The sequence below is a fragment of the Pipistrellus hanaki genome, assembly GCF_964339955.1.
Source record: "Pipistrellus hanaki genome assembly, chromosome: 10".
NCBI lineage: Eukaryota > Metazoa > Chordata > Mammalia > Chiroptera > Vespertilionidae > Pipistrellus > Pipistrellus hanaki.
The window spans coordinates 25,546,564-25,566,150 of NC_140512.1; the positions used below are offsets into that span (position 1 = coordinate 25,546,564).

Genomic DNA, 19,587 nt, shown 5'->3' on the forward strand with positions numbered 1-19,587 from the left:
TCATCTTCTGAGAATGAAGTTCAGGATTAATAAATTAGTAGATTTTGACTTTTACTAATACAGAACTAAGTTATCTATTTGACTCTTCAAACTCTATGCAAGTATAATTTTCATGAAAATGAATAAAAATAATGGAGCTATTGACATGGTACCATATGGATAAATTGATTATGAACATACATTTTCAATATCTATTATTTATTTTTTAAGTTCCTACATTACATTGCAGGCTTGCTATGGTGAATGTACAATAGTTAAGCCATTCTCAAATGTAATTTGTAATGTTCTTTATTAGTAAATGTCAAAATCTCCATGAAGTCAATTCTTATTTTGTTCAAAATGTGTTTGAAATCTTAAAACTACAGACTTATCAAATCAATTACTAGTAATAATAGCTTATTTGACCTGTACATGATATCCCAGGCCAAATGATAAAGCTATTTAAATCCAAGCACTATTATGATAATTATATTGAAATTCTAAAATATATTAGTATCTCTGAAAAGAGTGAGATCAAAAGATTAAATTGCTTTCTCTGTTTATCAGAAAACTTACGTTACCATTTTTTAATTAGATAATGCATAGAAAATAGAGGAAGTGACATTGCCTACTTTTTTAGTGTTACGCATATTCCCAAAATGCATGTGAATGAATGGAATCCATTTTTTTCTCTCCATTTATTTTCAGTGGTGGGCACGTTAAGCTTGAAGAAGATGTAGATCTTGGCTATGTGGAAGATGGGACACCATGTGGTCCCCAAATGATGTGCTTAGAACACAGGTGTCTCCCTGTGGCCTCCTTCAACTTTAGTACTTGCTTAAGCAATAAAGAAGGCATTGTTTGTTCAGGAAATGGAGTGAGTATTCAGTGCCTTGCCATGGGGAATTACTCATTTCTTTTTTTATCAGAAATAGATATGACCCTAAACTGCTTGTTTCTGTAACAATACAAACCATGCTTGTCCATGTTTATAAGCAGATATGTAAACAGTTATTTTGTCCATGTTTCTAAGCAAATATGTATACAGTTATTTTGTCATAGTCATTTGAATATTTCTGTCGTGTCCTCTGCAAAAGCCTAGAAATAAGAAACAGTATAACTTTCTAACCAAATGCTTTCCTGTTATGTTAGTGTGATCTCATCTATACTAAAAAAAATGGTAATATGCTAATTAGACTGGGAGAGCTTCCAGGAGACCTTCCGAATATCCTTCCAGACAAAGCCATGGTGGTGGGGCCTAGGCAGAGGTAGTTAGAGGCAATCAGGCCATGAGGGGAGGGAAGTTGTGGGTTATCAGGCCAGCAGCGGGGGAAATTGGGGATGATCAGGCCAGCATGGGGAGGACAGTTAGGGGCAAGCAGGCTGGCAAGGGGGGCAGTTGAGGGTGATCAGGCTGTCAGGGGACAGTTGGGGGCAAGCAGGCTGGCAGGTAGAGTGGTTAGGGGCGGTCAGGCAGGCAAGCAGGTGAACGATTAGGAGCCAGTGGTCCGGATTGCAAGAGGGATGTCCGACTGCTGGTTTAGGTCTGATCCCGGGACATCCCCCGAGAGAGTGTGCAGGCTGGGCTGAAGGACACCCCCACCCCCCATGCATGAATTTCGTGAAATGGGCCATTAGTATGCCAGTTTTCTGCAAGTGATCTAAGAGACAAATTTCAACAAACTATAGTGGTATTAGAAAGGAGTAAAAAGCAGGGCAGTGGCCACAATATTTAACAACTGATGAAGCCCAGTCACTGGCTGATTAAGACAGACCATAAGTAACTGTAGCCATACACATGTGGCTCTTTGGCCCCGTGAGTGTGGCTCTTCCACAAAATACCATGGCCTGGGCGAGTCTATTTTGAAGAAGTGGCATTAGAAGAAGTTTAAGTTTAAAAAAAAATTTGGCTCTCAAAAGAAATTTCAATCATGGTCCTGTTGATATTTGGCTCTTTTGACTAATGAGTTTGCCGACCACTGGCCTAGACATAAAAACAGAATTTAGGAAAACTTTTCTCCCCGACACATAGAAAGAGTGGCCTGTTTAAAAGACTAAATTCTGTTCTTTCGGTCATGTATCTACAGAAATGTTTATAGGTTAAAGAAGCATGCTCTATTATTGATTACATTTTGTCATTTTTTTAGTCAGGAACCCCTATACTAACGAAACCGTTTCTGGTTCTTTTTCTTTCGGCATATGCTGTGATTTCCTTCTTACCCTCGTTCAAGATTCACTGCTTGAACTGGTGTATTAGCCGGTTGAGGGATAGGATCTCTGTCCTGGAATTGTGAGCCTGCAGCCCTCGTCATTCCATGCATGTCCCCAGGGATATGCCAAGAATTTCCTTAGGGAGGCCTTGCTCTTTTCCATTGGATAGGAATTCTTATTGCACAGGAGAACAGAGAAGCTTACTTAGTATGTTAAGTAGCTCTGTTTCTTTTAAGGGCTCTGCTAAGTCTCCTTTCCTTAAAAAGAGAATGCTAGGGGAAAATACATTTTGGATGGACAGTGGAAAAGAAAAAAAAACAAACATTTTTCTTGGTCATTCATGCTAATGAATTACCATACCTTATTCACCTATACTTTTAGTACCACCAGACTTAGATTTGCATAGTTCATAATATAAATTTTAGTCTTGCAAGATAACTATCATCTCTCTCTTAAAACGAGATCAGGTTAGCAAATGATATAAAAGCTTTGTTTTGTTTTGTTGTTGGTTTTTGTTTTATAAGACAAAGGCAAGCTTCCCTAAGCTTGAATTTATAGCTAATAAAAAAAATAAATGGGGGTGAAGGGAGTGGGAAATAAGACACAAGGAGAAATGATCTGGGCAGTAAAAAAGTTCTTTTAAATCAGAAAAAAATAAAAGATAGTGATGAAACGGGGAATCAAACTCAGGCTTTCTGACTCTAAGCCTAGAGCTTTTTCTTCTTGCATATGTGTTAATCTGCAGACATTTATTTGAGATATGTAGTTTGTTAATCATATATATATTTTTAATATTCCCCCAAGGATATGTTTCCCATTGATTTTCAGACAGAGTGGAGAAAGAAAGTGGGGAGGGATAGAGAGAGAAACATCAGCATGAGAGGTACATATCGATTGGTTGCCTCCCTCACAAGCCTGGACCAAGGCTGGAGATCAAACCCACAACCCTTCAATCTGCAGACTGACACTCTAACCACTGAACAAAACTGGCCAGGGCTGTTAATCATATCTGACAGTTACATTTCGCTGTGGATGAATGTCATCCTCTGACAGATTAGATCAGACAAAAGACAGCTACCCAGTGAAGAACTCTCATCTCCAACCCAACCGAATTCTCCCCGGCTTCCCACTCCATTGGAAGTGGCTTTGAATTTTAAGATCTAGGTATAGGTTTGGTCTCCGGGATATGTGAATGCAGACAGATTATCTGATAAATTTTTAAAATGTGGTTTGAGGGAGCTCGTCTCTGCAGCGTGCGTGGAGGTGCCAAGGTTATGGCTTTGTAAAGCTTTCCTCTCAGACCACTGCGAAGCGCCAGGATTCTTTGTCAGGCTTCTCTTGATCTGACCTGCTTCCTAAAAGATGAGTAGTTTAATTATAAAGATTCTTTGGAAGAAAGAAACCTTTGTATTGGATAATTGGACAATAATTTTATTTCTGCTTAGTTTTTAAAAATCTCCCTTTTATAAAATTTAAGTGAATGAAATTCAGAACAAGAACTTCACTGATGTTTTTAGACATAGACATTTATTTCTCTGTTAAAATGCATTATTCCCTTTGGGTCAACGGTTGATCTCTTGAAAATATTTTTTAGGTATGTGGGTAAGGAATAAGTATAATAATTCGCATTAGGAAGGAAGAACTGATAATTTTTCAGTCCCATCAAATTCTAGGCATATAATAATTAGAAATTAATGCTTATTTTTCATGCCTCGGCACCAGAGAGCTGACTTTCCCTCTGGATTGATTTTGGATTTCAGGTTTGCAGTAATGAGCTGAAGTGTGTGTGTAACATGCACTGGACCGGTGCTGACTGCAGCACGTACTTCCCTCTCAACGATGATGAAAAGGCTGGTATAACTCTGTCTGGCAACGGTAAGTTGAACTTGGTACCATTATGTAGCCTTTATATACAAGGAAGGAGAACACTGTGCTTCAGATAGTTTCATTTGGATTATTGTTATCACTCAAATATCAATTAAATTCAGACAATAATGAGTTATAATATGCAGTGAGGCCCACACTGTGAAACTGATCATTTCCATTAACTTGTAATGTTATGTAATATTGAACTTAGTATTCAGACTGAGATTTCTTTTATAAGTTTTGTGCCGTACTTGTTTGGGGATGACAACAAACCTTAGCATATATATTTTTTTTAATTAAGAAAGTAGTCATACTTAATTTCTGAATTTAAAAGAGTAATTTTATATTTTGGGACTGAATAAATAAGAAAAGAAATAGAATTGATTTTTTAAATTTTTGTTGACTTTAAAAAATTATCTTTCTTGTTGAAAGTATTACAAATGTCCAAATTTTGGTTGACTTTATTTTTTTTATTATAGATTCTCTTTTGTCTTCAACATCAGTTCTATAGCCTGAACTGTGTGTAATTCTAGAACTAGTAACGTTGGCCCGAGTGTTCAGAAAGGGCTTATGGATATGGGTCAGAAATAACAGGTGCAGTTCTAAAAGCTAGAGTGGCCCAAATGGATTAAAGAATGCTCAAATCCTGAAACAAGTTCATCTCCAAAGGATGAGAGAGAAAAAAAAAAAGGTTCATTCTGACCACACAGACAGGTTAAAAATCTTAGCCAATGTGACTCTAATCATAAAGTTTAGAATAATTAGGAGTTTGGTATATACCCTTGCCAGTTTGACTCAGTGGATAGAGTACTGGCCCAGGGACTGAAAGGTCTTGGATTTGATTCCGGTCAAGGGCATATACTTGGGTTGCAGGATCCATCCCCGGCCCTGGTCGGGCAGTTCCGGAGGCAACCAATTGACCTGTCTCTCTCACATTGATGTTTTTTCTCTCTTGGGTCTCTCCCCCCCTCCCTTCCACTCTCTCTAGAAATCAATGGAAAATTATTCTCAAGTGAGGATTGAAAAAAAGAAAAAAAGAAAAAAAAAAAGGAGTTTGATATCTGTAGTCTTAGCAATGGTGGTCTAGAGCTTGTTCCAGAAGTTTATGCAGAGGTGCTGCTATTCGGGGCCATAAACTTAAGTAACTTGTCAAAAGTCACACCCTTATGTAGAAATAATCAGGGCAAGAATTGGAACATACACAATATTGATGCATATTGCGAAGTTATGGTTGATTTTTCTTCCTGTTAAAAAATATCTACTTATTAAAAATATCTTAAAATAATGTTGGTGTGAGGATTGCAAATGTGGAGAATAAATTCCTGAAAGAATTTTATATCAAAATTTCAATCCCAGAGATTGATTTTCATTGTTCCTTTTTTCTCTCCAGGTGTTGCTGGTACCAATATCATAATAGGCATAATTGCTGGCACCATTTTAGTGTTGGCCCTCATATTAGGAATGACTGCATGGGGTTATAAGTAAGTGAAATATCTCAGTATTTTTACTATCAAAATACACTTTAAAACATTTTGTTCAAGGGAATTAAACACCTATAAAGTTTTGTGTCGGTGAAAATCGGGCTCAATATTCAATCAATTATTGTACTTGGCATGATTCGACGTGACAATAATTTATCATTGTTTGTTTTTAGAGTTTGAGATAATTCTCATCTGTTCTAAAAGTACTGAATACTGTCTTAAAATCATAATGTGAGCCCGGCTGGTGTGGTTCAGTGGTTGAGCATTGACCTATGAACCAGGAGGTCCCTGTTCAATTTCCAGTCAGGACACATGCCTGAGTTTTGGGCTCAATCCTCAGGGATGGGGGGCATGCAGGAGGAGGCAGCCCACCAGTGATTCTCTCTCATCATTGAGGTTTCTATATCTCTCCCTCTCTGAAATCAGTAAAAATATATCTTTAAAAAAAACCCCATTATGTGAAGTAAAATCAGTCTAAATTGTATCTTACACAGAGGCTGTGTTGGTTTACTCTTTGAGTGGCACAGACTCTCTCTTGACTTAAACCATACCCAGAAATCTAGGCAAGATTGTCAATTAGAGGGCACAGTGCTTTAATAATAACAGTCATAGCAGCAAGAGCGGTAGCCACAGATCTGGTACCTGGTGCTTGTGATGGCCGTGCCTGGGGCGGAGGGCAAAACCTCTTCATCTGCACAGCCAGTGTAAAGGAAGCATCATTTGTTAAATCTGTGGGTGTTTTTGTGTGAAGAAAAGACTGCTTAGAGGTGTTTGTTAAAATTGAAATTCAACTTTAAGTTGTAGCTTTTTAAAAGCCCAATTCCTTCCTATGCATCAAAGTTCACCTTGCAATTTTTGGGGGGTTCAATTTATAAATTTTTAAAAGTTATGCCATATAATTTTTGAAACTCAGATCCCCTTAAGCATTTAGCTAAGTAAATGGCTTCAAATATTCCAAACATTTACATGTTAAATATGTTCCATTTACTTAAATACTTCAATCTTACGATGTGAAAACTGTCCTTAATATTCAAATAATTTATTTAATGTTAATAAATTAAAACTTAAGATGAACCTGAAGGTCTCTTTAATATTTCAGCGTAAAGCTCATAGTTGTGCTGATTCTGATGCTATATCAGCTCCCAGCCCTAGAGTTTCTCCATTTGTGAGTCCTGTGACTTTTGCTAGGCTCTCTGCACATTACCTTACTCTATAGCATTTCCCCCCTCATAGACCAAACTTAGTTCAATGAAGACTTGGGAATTAGAATGTTTCAGACTTTAAAATTCCTCCAAAGCTTTTAATAGACTAGGCACTGTGTAATTGTTTGCTGTTATTATTAGCACCTGACATGATCTTAAACCAGTTGAATCTAAGGGAATACCTTTAAAAGTGTATGAGGCCGCTGCTTACGGTGAGGTCTGAACCCTGAAGGAGGTTCTTTGACTGAAACGAGAGAGTGGTCAGTTTGTTTGCTGCAAGCATTAAAATACAGAAAGCCATTTGACGAAGGCATTATTAACATCACACATACAGCATAGTAGCATTTAGCATACAAGCAAGGAGAGCACAGCATAGTAGTAGTAATGGTTTGCCTGATTAAATGAATGTCTCACTCTGTACCAGCTCATAGATGCTCAGTACCTCTCTCTGGGCCTCTTTGATGTGCAGGGCATTAGCTTGGGCTGATTTCAGCATACCATTTGGAGTTATAAAATGATAGCCCAAAAGGAAGGCTTTTCTACATATTGTTTGATCTCCCCTCACACCTCAGGTGAATTAACTCCATCCTGGAGCTACACAATATCCTTGATTTGCCTGATGCAAGACTTATGTAGTAATTGCCATCACAAATGTTGTTTTGAAGTAGCTCAGTGGTTTCATTTCCATATGAAAGGGGGAGCAAAATTGTTAGTTCTGTATTGTGCGATTTTCTGCCACCTACTGATGCAAGTTGTTATTTCATTTTTAATGCATACTTAAAATTCTGAGAGAGAGAAACATTTTATTGATGTGAAAGACAAACATTGATCAGTTGCCTCCCACTCATGCCCCAACTAGAGATCAAACCCACAACCTGGGTATGTGCCCTGACCAGAAATCAAACCTGTCACTTTTTGGTATAAGAGATGGCACTCTAATCAAGTGAGCCACACCAGCCAGGACAATATTTCATTTGTAGAATCTTGGAAAAAATAACCTTTCAGAAAATATGAAATCCTAAACATCTTCTATTGCTAATGAGATGACCTGTGCTTATTTATTTTAATGATTAGAATTAAAAGTACTTTTTTTCTGTATATCATTTGTTATTTTATGAAAATTTTTGAAGTTTTTATTTCTAAATATATGTACTTTGCAGATTCATTAAGGAAAAAGACAATTTTTTTCTGTACTGCAGTATTGTCTTCATAAATAATTTGAATCTAAGTGATGAAAATTTTAATGTTACTAAACTTATAAATAATATGTTTAAAAATAGAATGAGAATGTAGAAAATGTTAATACAGAAATTAATTTTATTGATATGATATTCCACATATTCTATTTCAAATTCAAAAAATGAATTTAGGTCCGGAGAGCTCATTTATTTTCTCATTAATCCTACCAATTAAACTTTCTACCCCTTAGAGTGAGTTGGGAAATAGCAGAATAGGAAATAAGGAATACTCATTGGAAACTGGGGGACCACTCAGGTAATCAGATTGAGAGAGAGAAAAAAAGTAAAATATGCTGAAAAAAAAGATTCAGGGCTTATATTTCCCCCATCTAATGGTTTCAGGAATGAAAAATAAGTAACTAATTGGCACTTTTAACCTCACTAGCTCAGTATTAAACGAGATACTTATTGGCCACACAGAATAGATCGGCAGGTAACGGCGCTCCAGACAAAATCCATGAGGAAAGATTATCTTGACCTTGGAGGAAAGAGCCCACTATTCAATTGGCTGACTTTTCTAACTTGTCCTCAAAATATTAACACCTAATAAGGTAATGATAGAAAATTATAAATTAACTCTTTTGAGTTTAAAGTCACTGGTGCCTCAATACCACATCCCCTAGAACACTCCTCCCCTTCCCCCCAGATTGGTTTATTTTAAAACATGTAATTTTATTGTAGTATATGACCACGTAAAATACCGGAGACTAAACTTTGAACACAGTATTTCTAATGTGAAGCTTGTGAGTAAGAGATAACTTAGGAGGCCCATAATAGCTGGAAATTAACTCACTCTAATTTATCACACATGATGAAATAAAATGTCCTAATGTCCACTTAGCTTCTCCTACTTTAAATCCTTAGGCATAGTTTTAGTTTGGGTATATATTGTATCTAAAAAGGAATGGATTATGATTTTTATATTTTTAAAACAATTTATATAAGTATCTTGATTACTTAATTTTATTATTTAAATTTTAAAGCAATATAAAGTCAACCTCTATTTGAAACAGGGTTGACTTTAGAACTTACTAAATACAGTGTTTAATATGATGCAATAGATATTGAGAAAAGTTACTCTGTAATAGCTGTAGTTTTTATGCTCTAAAAATAGTTACTTGAAAATGTTGCCATTAATCCTTTGGTGTCTCTTCTCCTAAAGATAAGTGAAATGTGTGTTTTTATGACTTTGGATTCTCTGTTTTAACTCTGCTAGTCAGCCTCCGATAGTGGAGACCTTTCAATGAATGCTGGAGCCTTTATGTTTAATGCTCTCTCTTAATGTACTTTTGTAGGTAATTAATTCTTTTCTTTCCTCCCCTCTCTACTTGCCCCTGAAAAGAAACTATCGAGAACAGAGGTATGTGATGAGAATAATCAACATACAACTGAAAGTTTTAAATCCTATTCGCATCTTTGGAATTCATACATGCAATTATAAGTCAGGTTTACTTTTTTTTATGCTGTAGTAGTCATACACTAATCTTGATTTTTTTCATGACCTTAAAATGGTAATTTTAATAATGGTGCTGTGAAATGTATTAATTTTAAAATATTATTTAATTTTAATGTTTTTTTCATCCAGCAATATTACAATTATTTGTGTAACTTTTAGAGTAATCTATGGGGAAATTGATTTTTTTTTCCTTCTAAAACAAGTGTCCTCTATGTTAAGGTGTCACCGTTTACATTAATTAGCTTTCCTTCATGTTTATAACACTATTATTGCCTCGTACCTTTGGAGGGGATTTATTGTTTATTTGTTACTGTTGTTATATCAGTAACTTCTGCTCACAAGTGATACAATTCCTATGGGCACAGTGTTGTGATCTGGAGAATGTCCTGGCACGTGATGAGCCTGCATAAGAAAATAATATTTTACTGAATAGATAATTGTACAGGTAGTTAAAGAAATCTGATTGTCTAGTGTACTTTTTTTTTTTTTTAATAAAAAAGCCCATAGTCAGGCACCCCATTCATCCATAACCTTAAAATCTATGTTTAATCTACACCATAAAAAGGGATACAAAGCATTTCTATAGTTCTGTAAGAATTTATTTTTTAAATAAATCTAAATGAGCCCATATTGAGTTCACCTTTTTCATTTTAAAAAGTACTGATGCTGTTAGCTATTGATACAAAATGAAATATCCTAGAAATCAAAAGCCCCGAGCAGGTCTTTACATCAGAGTTAGTAGTTTTGTACTCAAGGTATCTTTGCAGATCACTACTTCCTTAGCTTTTCCTAGTGTTCTATTAAATGCTTGTCGCTGATTAGGAATAAGATGTAATAAACATGGCAAGACTTCTTCAGGCCCAACCACAGCTTCCATTTTTTCACAAGTGAAAATTGTCAACTTTACCTTCTCTTTCCTTCCATGTTGCAATTCAAAATTTCTGTAAGATTTAGCCATAAGTATCTACAGTCTCCATAAACAAATGGTGCCCACAGGGTACCAGCTGAGATCCTGGTCAGTATTAAAAAAAAAAAAATTGACCTTTCCCTGGAGTGACTAACTCCTTGTGAATGCAAAAAGTAAAACAGGCAAAAATGAAATTGTATTAATTTAATAAATTACATTAAAATTTAAAAACAATTAGATTTATCTGTGCCATGTTTTAAACCTCTTGTGTGTTGAAACACCGGAGGAGTGCTGGAGCCATTTAAACTTTCTGTTGAGTAGAAGTTGATCATCATATCAGAAAGCTAAGTTTAGTGGCTTTCTTCAGGGAAAAACAGAATTAGGCTAACTAGATAAAAAAATTGATGAAACTGATGATTCAACTCCATTTCCATAGGAGCTAAAGCTATAATGTGATTTAATATTGCTGACTATATAAAAGGGAAAGTAAAGTGCTCTGAGATGTGTCCTCACCAGGGCACTGTTCAGAATAAGGGAGTTGTCCACAATACAAAAAAAAAAAAAATGAATATGTGAAGCTGTACCAGTCTTATTGTCACTCAATATATGCATAGGTGTAGTTAAGGAGATGTTTACACTAAGACTCTGTATACTTGGTATGATTTCATGTCTGTTAGTAGTCTGATCATTATTTTCTGATGATCTTCATTTTCTCAATCTTGCTCCTCTTTTGGAATCTTGTTTATGTTTTAAACTAGATTTAAATAACATCTTAAGCAGATATTTATTTTATACATTTTGATTTGTTTTAACACAACCTTTACTTATTTTTGCCCTTGTCCTTAGCTAATGATTGTTGGGTTTGTACAAGAATTCTCACAGTGTAGGAGTAGCAGAATGGATTTTAGATCAGGAAGCCGTGAATGTATAAATACCTTCTGAAGGATTTTTCTTTTTGAGAATACATGTTAAGTGATTGTAGAGAAAGTGGAAAGGCCAATGGACAAAGGCATGCATTAAGAAATTTACAGTCTTGTAAAAATACCTTCAGATACTCAAATAAAGATGTGCCCAGTTACAAAGGTTACCAGGAAGTAAAAATAAGAATTTTGAGTTGTCCTTGCCATTAAATCTAGTTTTTCTTTGAGGTTCCATGGTAAGAGGACCAATTGACAAGGAATCAGACACCTACTTGCTAGTATGTGGTTTGGGAAATCACTTAAACTTTCCTCAACTCTCAAACCAGATAGAGTTCTTTGTCATCTGTAAAGCATTGTGGTAAGGGAAGTAGCTGGTATGTGGTCTCTGAAGACTTTGTGTTACTCTGATCTCCAAATGAACGAGCAGATGTGGTTCTTGGAGAGGAAGGTGGCACTCATCGACATAAGCGAGCCCTGCACATTAAGCTGGTGAAAGAATGGATGAACATAAAAGTTTGCTTTGACACTAAATGCAAGACTATCTTAAATAGGTAGCCAGTTATCAGATTTATATTAATTACATAATGGCTCAGAAATGCCAAATTGGGCATAACTTTCAAAATATTGGAGAAGCCAGACAAATAATCCTGTGAGGATACCTAATAAGTTTTTCCTCTGAGAACATGTCCTCATGGTTTTCATTATAGGAAGAAATTTATGATAGGTTTAATTGCAGGTCTGACGAAAAGATAAGAAACAAGCCTATTCCCCCCCCCCCCTTTTTTTTTTTGTCTACAAATGGCTTAATGGAATATAAAAGCTCCATTCTGGGGCAGAGTGGAATACAGGAATGACATCACTTTGAAACCTGCCAGGTCATCTTGTGAAGGGTAGAACCATGGAGCCTCGGAGCCAGGGAGAGTTCTTATACATCCTGTAGTTAGAAGGATGTCTATTGGTTGGTCCTCTTCTTTAAAGTCTTCATGGAAGAAGGCCTCCATGATTTTTTCAGCTGATGCTATTGCATATATTTTAGCATAATGGCTTTAGGACTTAGCAGCTGCACACTTTATAACAAGGATTATAAGTTTGAGTTTCAGTTTTCAAGCAGGTTTGCAAATAGCAATAGAATAGGAAAACATCAGTTGAACTTGGATTTATAAGACATCTATATTCAGCTTAAATATTATCTTTCTTTGTCTGAAATGAACACACATCATTATGATTGAGGTGAAATAGAATGAACAATTAGATCATGTGTTACTGATCTATGCCTTCAGCAGAAGTGCCCTTCCCCATTTCTTTCTCTCTCACCTATTTTAGCCACTTTGTTTTCTGCTTGGAAACCTCCCTCCTTTTTTTTTTTTTTTTTTTTTTTTTTAGCTTTTCTTGGTTTGTTTTTATATTATTATTTCAATGATAGTCATACATCTGTCAGTGTGACATGGGACACATTACACAATATTTTTAGAAATAGTAAAGTAATCATTTCAATGACAATCAGTCCAGACACTGACAAAGCAATAGAAAAATGCCTGTTCAGGATTAAGGTTAAGATTTAATTAAAACATTTTTTCACTGTATCTCATTTTGAAAAGGTGCAAGAATTATTAAATTAAATACTATGGTTCAATGGACACTTTTAGGAAAGATCAGACTTCCATCACAATTCTTTTTTTAGTAAAAATAACTTACTTAAATAAGCTTTTGTTTTCTTTTGGTCATTATTTATTTTAAAAATTCATTCACATGTCTAAGATATTTACATATGACATGGTAAATATGATGTACTTTTCCTGTTATGAAACTTAGCACTGGTCAGGCCACCTAAGGTGATATTCAAGTCACTGCTAGATTCAAAAATTCTATGAAAGCACCAAAATTTGGGAATAAAGCACAAAGTCTAGAAAAATAAATTCAATTTAAAGAGATCATTAAGTTGGTCATTTAACAAATGATGAAATGTTATTTTCTTGATCACGGGGACCTAATATTCTCTATCTTCACTAAAGGCTAAACAAGAAGATGTAGATTTGTTATAATATATAATGGATATTTAAAAGGGATCCATTTCTAGACCGTGAAAGGTGTTCAGTTTTATGCTTGAGTTCTTTAACAAAATTAATAATCATTAACATGTTTATGTATTTACTATGTGAAGAAAGTTACATATATTACTAAGGGAATTTTAAGAATGCAAAGTAGTTTCTGTATTTTGAAATAGCTAAGAATATGACCTGCCTGGGGTGAAAAACAAGCTGTCCCAGAAATTCATTGAACTTAAACTCCCTTCCAGCACTTTGACTGAAAAGCACAGTTTACGATATGGTTAGCCTGTAAGATGTTTGTACACTGTGCAAAATAAGAGTATGTACTGCACAGAAATTACTGAAGGAGTGGTAAAACAGGCTCAGTTAAAAAAATAAAACCAGGGTCCCATCCATTGTTGGAGGTAATCCATTTACTCCTGTGCTATCAGCTAAGGAGGCCTTGTAATGCCTAAATGCCAGGAGAAGGTAATTGGGGGGAATTAATGGGAGAGGTCAAGTGTAGTTGGAACTTGTCTTTATTTAATTTGAATTTAGTGAGCTACATCTCATCAGCTTAGAAAGATTATCATTAAGGTAATAATGACAAACATGAGTTGTTAAGGATAAAGATTATTATTGGAAATGTGATGTTGAGGGGATAGTCTCTGGAATTCCTTTATAAATATTAATATGATTCAAAGGGCAACATAGAGAACTTTGATTTTATTCAGATAATTTTTCAAACATTAATAGACAATTTTACTGATGCATAGCAAGAAAGAAAACATAATTGCAGAAATTAAAGGTCTCTTGCATAAGAAGATATATTATTTGTCTTATATTATTAACACTATAAACATGGAAGAATTGTATTATATTTTCAATAAAATTAATGTTTCATAATGTACTGGGAAACAGGAAGATTACAGTTATGACCTGAAGTCACTTAAAGGGTTAAAAATATTTTGCAGGATTATGTATCAAAGAATTATAGATAAAATTAGTCTTATAAATTTAATGAGGAAGTCTTTCTTTCAAAGGGAGGAGTAGATTTAATTTCACAAATTAATCTATCTACTTTATGTCAGGAAATCTTTAGATTTGTAGAGATGTATGAATACATATATAGGATTGAAATAATATGAGTGAGGATATTTGGTACTTCAGAAGAGTGAATGACCAAGTACTTCAAACATTTGAAACCGTGTTTGCATAAGGAAGCAAACATCTGAAAGTGGTATATTTTGGATAGAATTTAGCATCAGCAAGTAATCATGACTAGCATGGCAACTAAGGAATAACCAAATGAGAAAAGGAGTTAGCAAATGCGCAGCATTGGTGGAGACCTTTTTCAGAACAGCTCTGTTTGAAATTCTCCATCCAACACTAGTTCGTGCCCTCCAACCATAGTACTGAATGGAACTGAATCAAGCGTTTTATTCAGTTGGCTGCTCGTGGGCCAGGCACTGGCAAATGATTAGATTAGCTGCTGAAGAAGGGAGCTGATTAGGTAGTCTGATCTAGAGTTTTTTACCCTACCCTTCAGACAGAGGAAGTAAAAGGAATCTGTCCCGGTCTTCGTTAATTAATCACCAGAGCGAGTAGAGTTGATAACAGGGCAGATTTCCCCGGTTGCACTCCTACAGTGGAGATAGAGAACCGAGGTCACCCACAACCACCTACAATTATCCTTCCGTCATTTCATCAAGATTCGGTTACTTTTCAACCCTTTTTTTCCTCTTGCTAAATTATCTGCCTTTACCTATTCTACTGTGCAGTTATAGCAATATGTTTGACTCACCTTTGAATCTTTTTCAACTTCTTCATATTTTTGTGCAATCAACAGTGAAGTTCCAAATCGAGCAGAGACCTTGAATAAGATTTTATTTGTATTAAGTTATAGAATATAGCTTAGAAATCCGTTTTTTTTTTTTTTTAAAGACCAATCAAGGGTACTTTATATAATGTTTAGAAATCATGAATAGTTTATTCACCACGGTGAAAAAAACAAGGATGCCTTATCCAGGCAAGGACTGTCTGTCCAACAGGGATCCTTTGGCACCATTTTTTTTTTTTTTTTTTAAGACAAAAGCTGCAGCAAACACCCCAACTATAGCGAATTGAGAATAAAAAACTTCATCTTTCTATATTTTCCCCCTAATGCAAAGCATTATTCATTCAGGCTGTAAAGGCTTCAGCGACTTCATTTCTGATCTCTAGGACTTGAACTTGTCACATGTATGAATAATCTCGTGTGTTGTTATGGATTTGACTCATGTAGATCATTATCCCTCCCTCTTTTCCCCGCTGAAATAATATTTGTATATGTCTGTGTTCATGTGTGTGTGTCTTGTTTTCTGACTCTGAAATGTTTATTATGCCTTAGACAGTTGCCCCAGGGAGATTATGTAAAAAAGCCTGGAGATGGCGACTCTTTTTATAGCGACATTCCTCCCGGAGTCAGCACAAACTCAGCATCTAGTTCTAAGAAGAGGTCTGCTTTTCTGTCGCATTTTCAGATTTCTACCTGTTCCATCACACATTATTCCATTAGTCAGAACATTTCATTATTTTGCAGCAGGTTTGATCACTTCTTCCTTCTTTCTTGAATGTTAAAGAAATATATAGTATCCTTTGTTCTTTGATTACTCTGATTCAAAATGCCATATGCTCAGAACCACTTGTTTAACAAATCAGACCAGAAATCCAAACAAAACAAAACAAATAATGTTAAATCTACATAAAAACCCTACAGCTTTTTCAGTCTTGCTCTTTATAGGGCTTAAGAAATGATACTTAGTGTTCTACTGTATTTTAAATGGTGAGCATTATGTCATGTTTGGTAGTCAAAGAAAAAGGTTACTGTCATGCTTCAATAAAGCAGCTGTTAAATAAGTTGGTAATATGAATGCTGTGTTGACTATTATTTTTAATTGTAAATATATCAAAGCTAAGCTTGCTGTGAAAAAAAAAAAAAAAGACCGCTTCTCTGTGAATCATATATTTGAATATTATGATTTTGCCTTTTATGTCTGGAATGATTATTTCTAGACTTTATGACTTAGAGCTTAGTTGCCAGTTAAATTTAAGTATATTTAATGCTTTAAGTCCTTTAATATTGTGGATGGGGTTAAGATATTATTTATATGTCTTAAACTTTGATGCTATATTTTTGCTTCAGGAATGTAAGGTGTATGACACCATTTAGAATTCTGCATGCTTTATAATTGCTTAATAAAATAAACTGATAGCAAACGTAAATAGGTGGGATGTTTTAGGAAAGAAGACGTTCAATGAAAGACGTTAAAATCTTCCTGTGGAGATTTTTAAAAAAATTGTTTGTAGGGGTAAAATATATAGGAAAAAAAAAAGATTGATAGCCCCGATTATTATTTTGGGCATAGTAGTATCTTTGTAGATTGAGAGGTAAATTTCTAGTTTATTGAAAAGAAGCATGATCTCTCCTGGAGTTCTAAAGAGAGTGAATCATCTGTAAAAGGTCTGCAGTGGATTTCACTCTTTATAAATAATCGGGAAGGACAGTCGAAGCCATTGGGGAGATCGGGGAATTCCACCTTGTGTGGAACTACCTTAAGCATCAAAGGGTGTTTTTACTAAGATAGCACAGCTTAAAACAGAAGTAAAAATACTGTTGTTTTTTTTCACAAGTACAATTCTACGGAAGGATGTTAAATATTTATTCTTTTAATTTATTGGGGGCTTTCTGAGTAAGAGAATAAGATTTACTTAAATTCTCTTAGCATGTAGACTTCTTTTCTCAGTCAAATATTTAATGTTAAAGTAAATAATATGGTAAATAAGTGGAGAAATCAATGGGTCCCAGTAGAATTTCTGTTGTCCTGTACAAAAGGGGCATCATTCTTCATCAGCAAATGATGTTGAAAAGTTTCAATCTAGGGAATTCATATATAATAATTGTGTCGATTTATCTTTATTCATTGGAAGAAAGTAACTTATAAAATAGGCATTATTAGCATTAACTGGAATACTATGTGGAAAATATTTTAAGTATCATGCTATTTTCTGCGGTAGCTCAAGAAAAGGGTTTGAAGTATTGACTTGAATCATTCTCAAATTTTAGCAAAATCTCAAGGGGTTATGACTTTTAAGCAGTTAAAAATAGTATCAGATGATGTGACTTCTCCTAAGTATGTGTAGTTTATTAAAATACTTTTCTTGTGTGGTTCAAGGTAGGTGTGGACATTTTGCTTCTTGTAGACAATTCATTTAAATAGCAGAGGGCTTCATGGTGCATGGGCTTTGTGAGAGCTACTCCCACAATAAACATAGGACTCAGCTCACTTCTGGGCAGTTAACTAACAGTTAACCCTCATAGGACAGTTAACTACATGTTAGGGTGCCATATATGTGGAGAAAATGCCAATTCTCAGAAACTAATTTTATTGTGTTTTTTTTTTTTAATTAATTATTACTCTGATAAAGTCTAGCCAGGTTAAATAGAATAAATCTTAATGAAATCTCTTGGAAGTCCATGTTCTCATAATATTTGAATGGAAACCATTGCTTTACAATTAAGAAACATCTATGGTGGGACCTCATTACAACTCTGCTACTTTGGGTTGTATAACTGAAATATGTAGTGAATTTGCTCTACGTAGTACTCGTGGTCTGGGGAATGTAATTGACTTACATTGTATCCTGATGCTTTTCAGCGATAAACTGTTGTAATGGGGTTCCATTGTATTTGACTTTTCTTAAGTTGAATGTTGTGTAATTTTTGCCTTTTTCATGAAGATGTTCATGTTCTATTCATTCTTTCATTTTAGATTTTTTTTCTTTCTTGATTTAAAGCAAGAAGTTTTGCTTAATGATTTCTAAACATTCATTTGATTATATTTTTGCACAACATATACCCACTTTCAATTTCAGGTCAAACGGACTCTCTCATTCTTGGAGTGAAAGGATCCCAGACACAAAGCATATTTCAGACATCTGTGAGAATGGGCGACCTCGAAGTAACTCTTGGCAAGGTACAGGGTGGCATTCTGAACCCATCTGTCCACCTCACCCACATTCTATCTTCTGTGGCTCCTGGTTGTAAAGACTTGTTCTTTCTTGTAAGCTCTTTAGCTCTTCTCCTGGTAGAGAAAGGGCATTGATTACAAGTTCAGTTCCTTTTTTTTCTTGGATGGGAAATGGGAGGATTTGAAAGCACTGGTGCACTAGACACCTTGGGACTGTTGACCAGAGTTGTAAAGCCCTGTGCTCTGGACGATGCTGATGGTAAATGACACTTGAAATACAATATAGTTAAACATATGGTGGTTTTTTATTATTTGTATTCAAATCTAGCTGTAAACTATCTTTTTCTTTTTTCTTTCTTTCTTTTTTTTTTTAGGTAATGTGGGAGGCAACAGAAAGAAAATCAGAGGCAAAAGATTTAGACCTCGGTCTAACTCCACTGAGTAAGTCTGCACATCTCCTGGAAAAAGGCTGTCACCCAAGGTCCCGTGCAGTTAGTGTGGAACGTTAATTCACCAGCTCGGCAGAGAACTGAAAACCAGGCCTCTGATCTCGGTTTTGTCTCTTCAATTCCTTTTTTCTTGCCATTTTAAAATTAACCATGGCTTTTCTCTCTCACGTAGGCATCTCCGCAACAGTGCCCAAAGCAATACTCACTGACAGCGTGGGGCCTGGCCCTCGCAGCAGGCTTTTTCTCCGTTCCCTGCCATTGCAGTGTCTTGGTTGCATTTGAAGGGAATTTTGATAACATTCCTTTCTTCTCATCCCCTGGGGGTCTAACCATTTCAGAGGGGTCACCCTTCCTCTCCCCAATGGTCACATAGGCTAGAAGCATCGGGAAATCCCCACCGTCCTAGAGCATGACACTGCTCACTGGGTGACGAATGCCGCCCCTCCCAGGCTTCCTGGCTGCTCTCTAAGCATTCTCTCAGACGAATGGGATTCCTTTCCCTTTCACACTTTTTCTTCCCGGGACATGTATAAGGGCATTTACCCAAACTTGCTCTTTAACGGAATCATTGCCACCAAAGGCAACACTATCCATTTTGAAGAATAGCCACATTTTTTTTTTTTTTTTCAAACTGGGAATGGGATCTGAAGTTACATCTAAGTCATTCATAATGAGTTAAACAGATTTTTTTGTGTGTGTTTGCTTGTTTTTCCACTGAATAAAGCACAAGCAAAACTAAGCTTCCCTAAGCCCCATGGAATTAAACACATCCTGGCTTTGCTTTTGGATCTTGCCACCTGGTTTTAATAAACCATGTGTGTGTTTTTTATCCATTTAAAACT

The 19,587-nt window shown here is 35.5% G+C and overlaps 1 protein-coding gene across 30 annotated transcripts in view; it reads left to right on the forward strand.

Annotated features, from left to right (window-relative positions):
- ADAM22 (ADAM metallopeptidase domain 22) overlaps positions 1 to 19,587 on the forward strand; it is a gene marked incomplete at its 3' end in the record, with an annotated part of 168,181 nt that overhangs the window by 134,022 nt on the left and 14,572 nt on the right. For 12 of the 30 annotated variants that reach the window (XM_084897381.1, XM_084897388.1, XM_084897386.1 and 9 more), the window contains exons 23-29: positions 688 to 856; positions 3,951 to 4,065; positions 5,447 to 5,537; positions 9,320 to 9,337; positions 15,677 to 15,871; positions 18,202 to 18,302; positions 18,671 to 18,737. In XM_084897381.1, coding sequence (XP_084753507.1) covers positions 688 to 856; positions 3,951 to 4,065; positions 5,447 to 5,537; positions 9,320 to 9,337; positions 15,677 to 15,871; positions 18,202 to 18,302; positions 18,671 to 18,737 — 756 coding nt within the window. Of the gene's footprint in view, positions 1 to 687; positions 857 to 3,950; positions 4,066 to 5,446; positions 5,538 to 9,319; positions 9,338 to 15,676; positions 15,872 to 18,201; positions 18,303 to 18,670; positions 18,742 to 19,587 lie in introns of those variants that run through there. The other 18 variants (XM_084897385.1, XM_084897368.1, XM_084897370.1 and 15 more) reach the window with 4 other exon arrangements.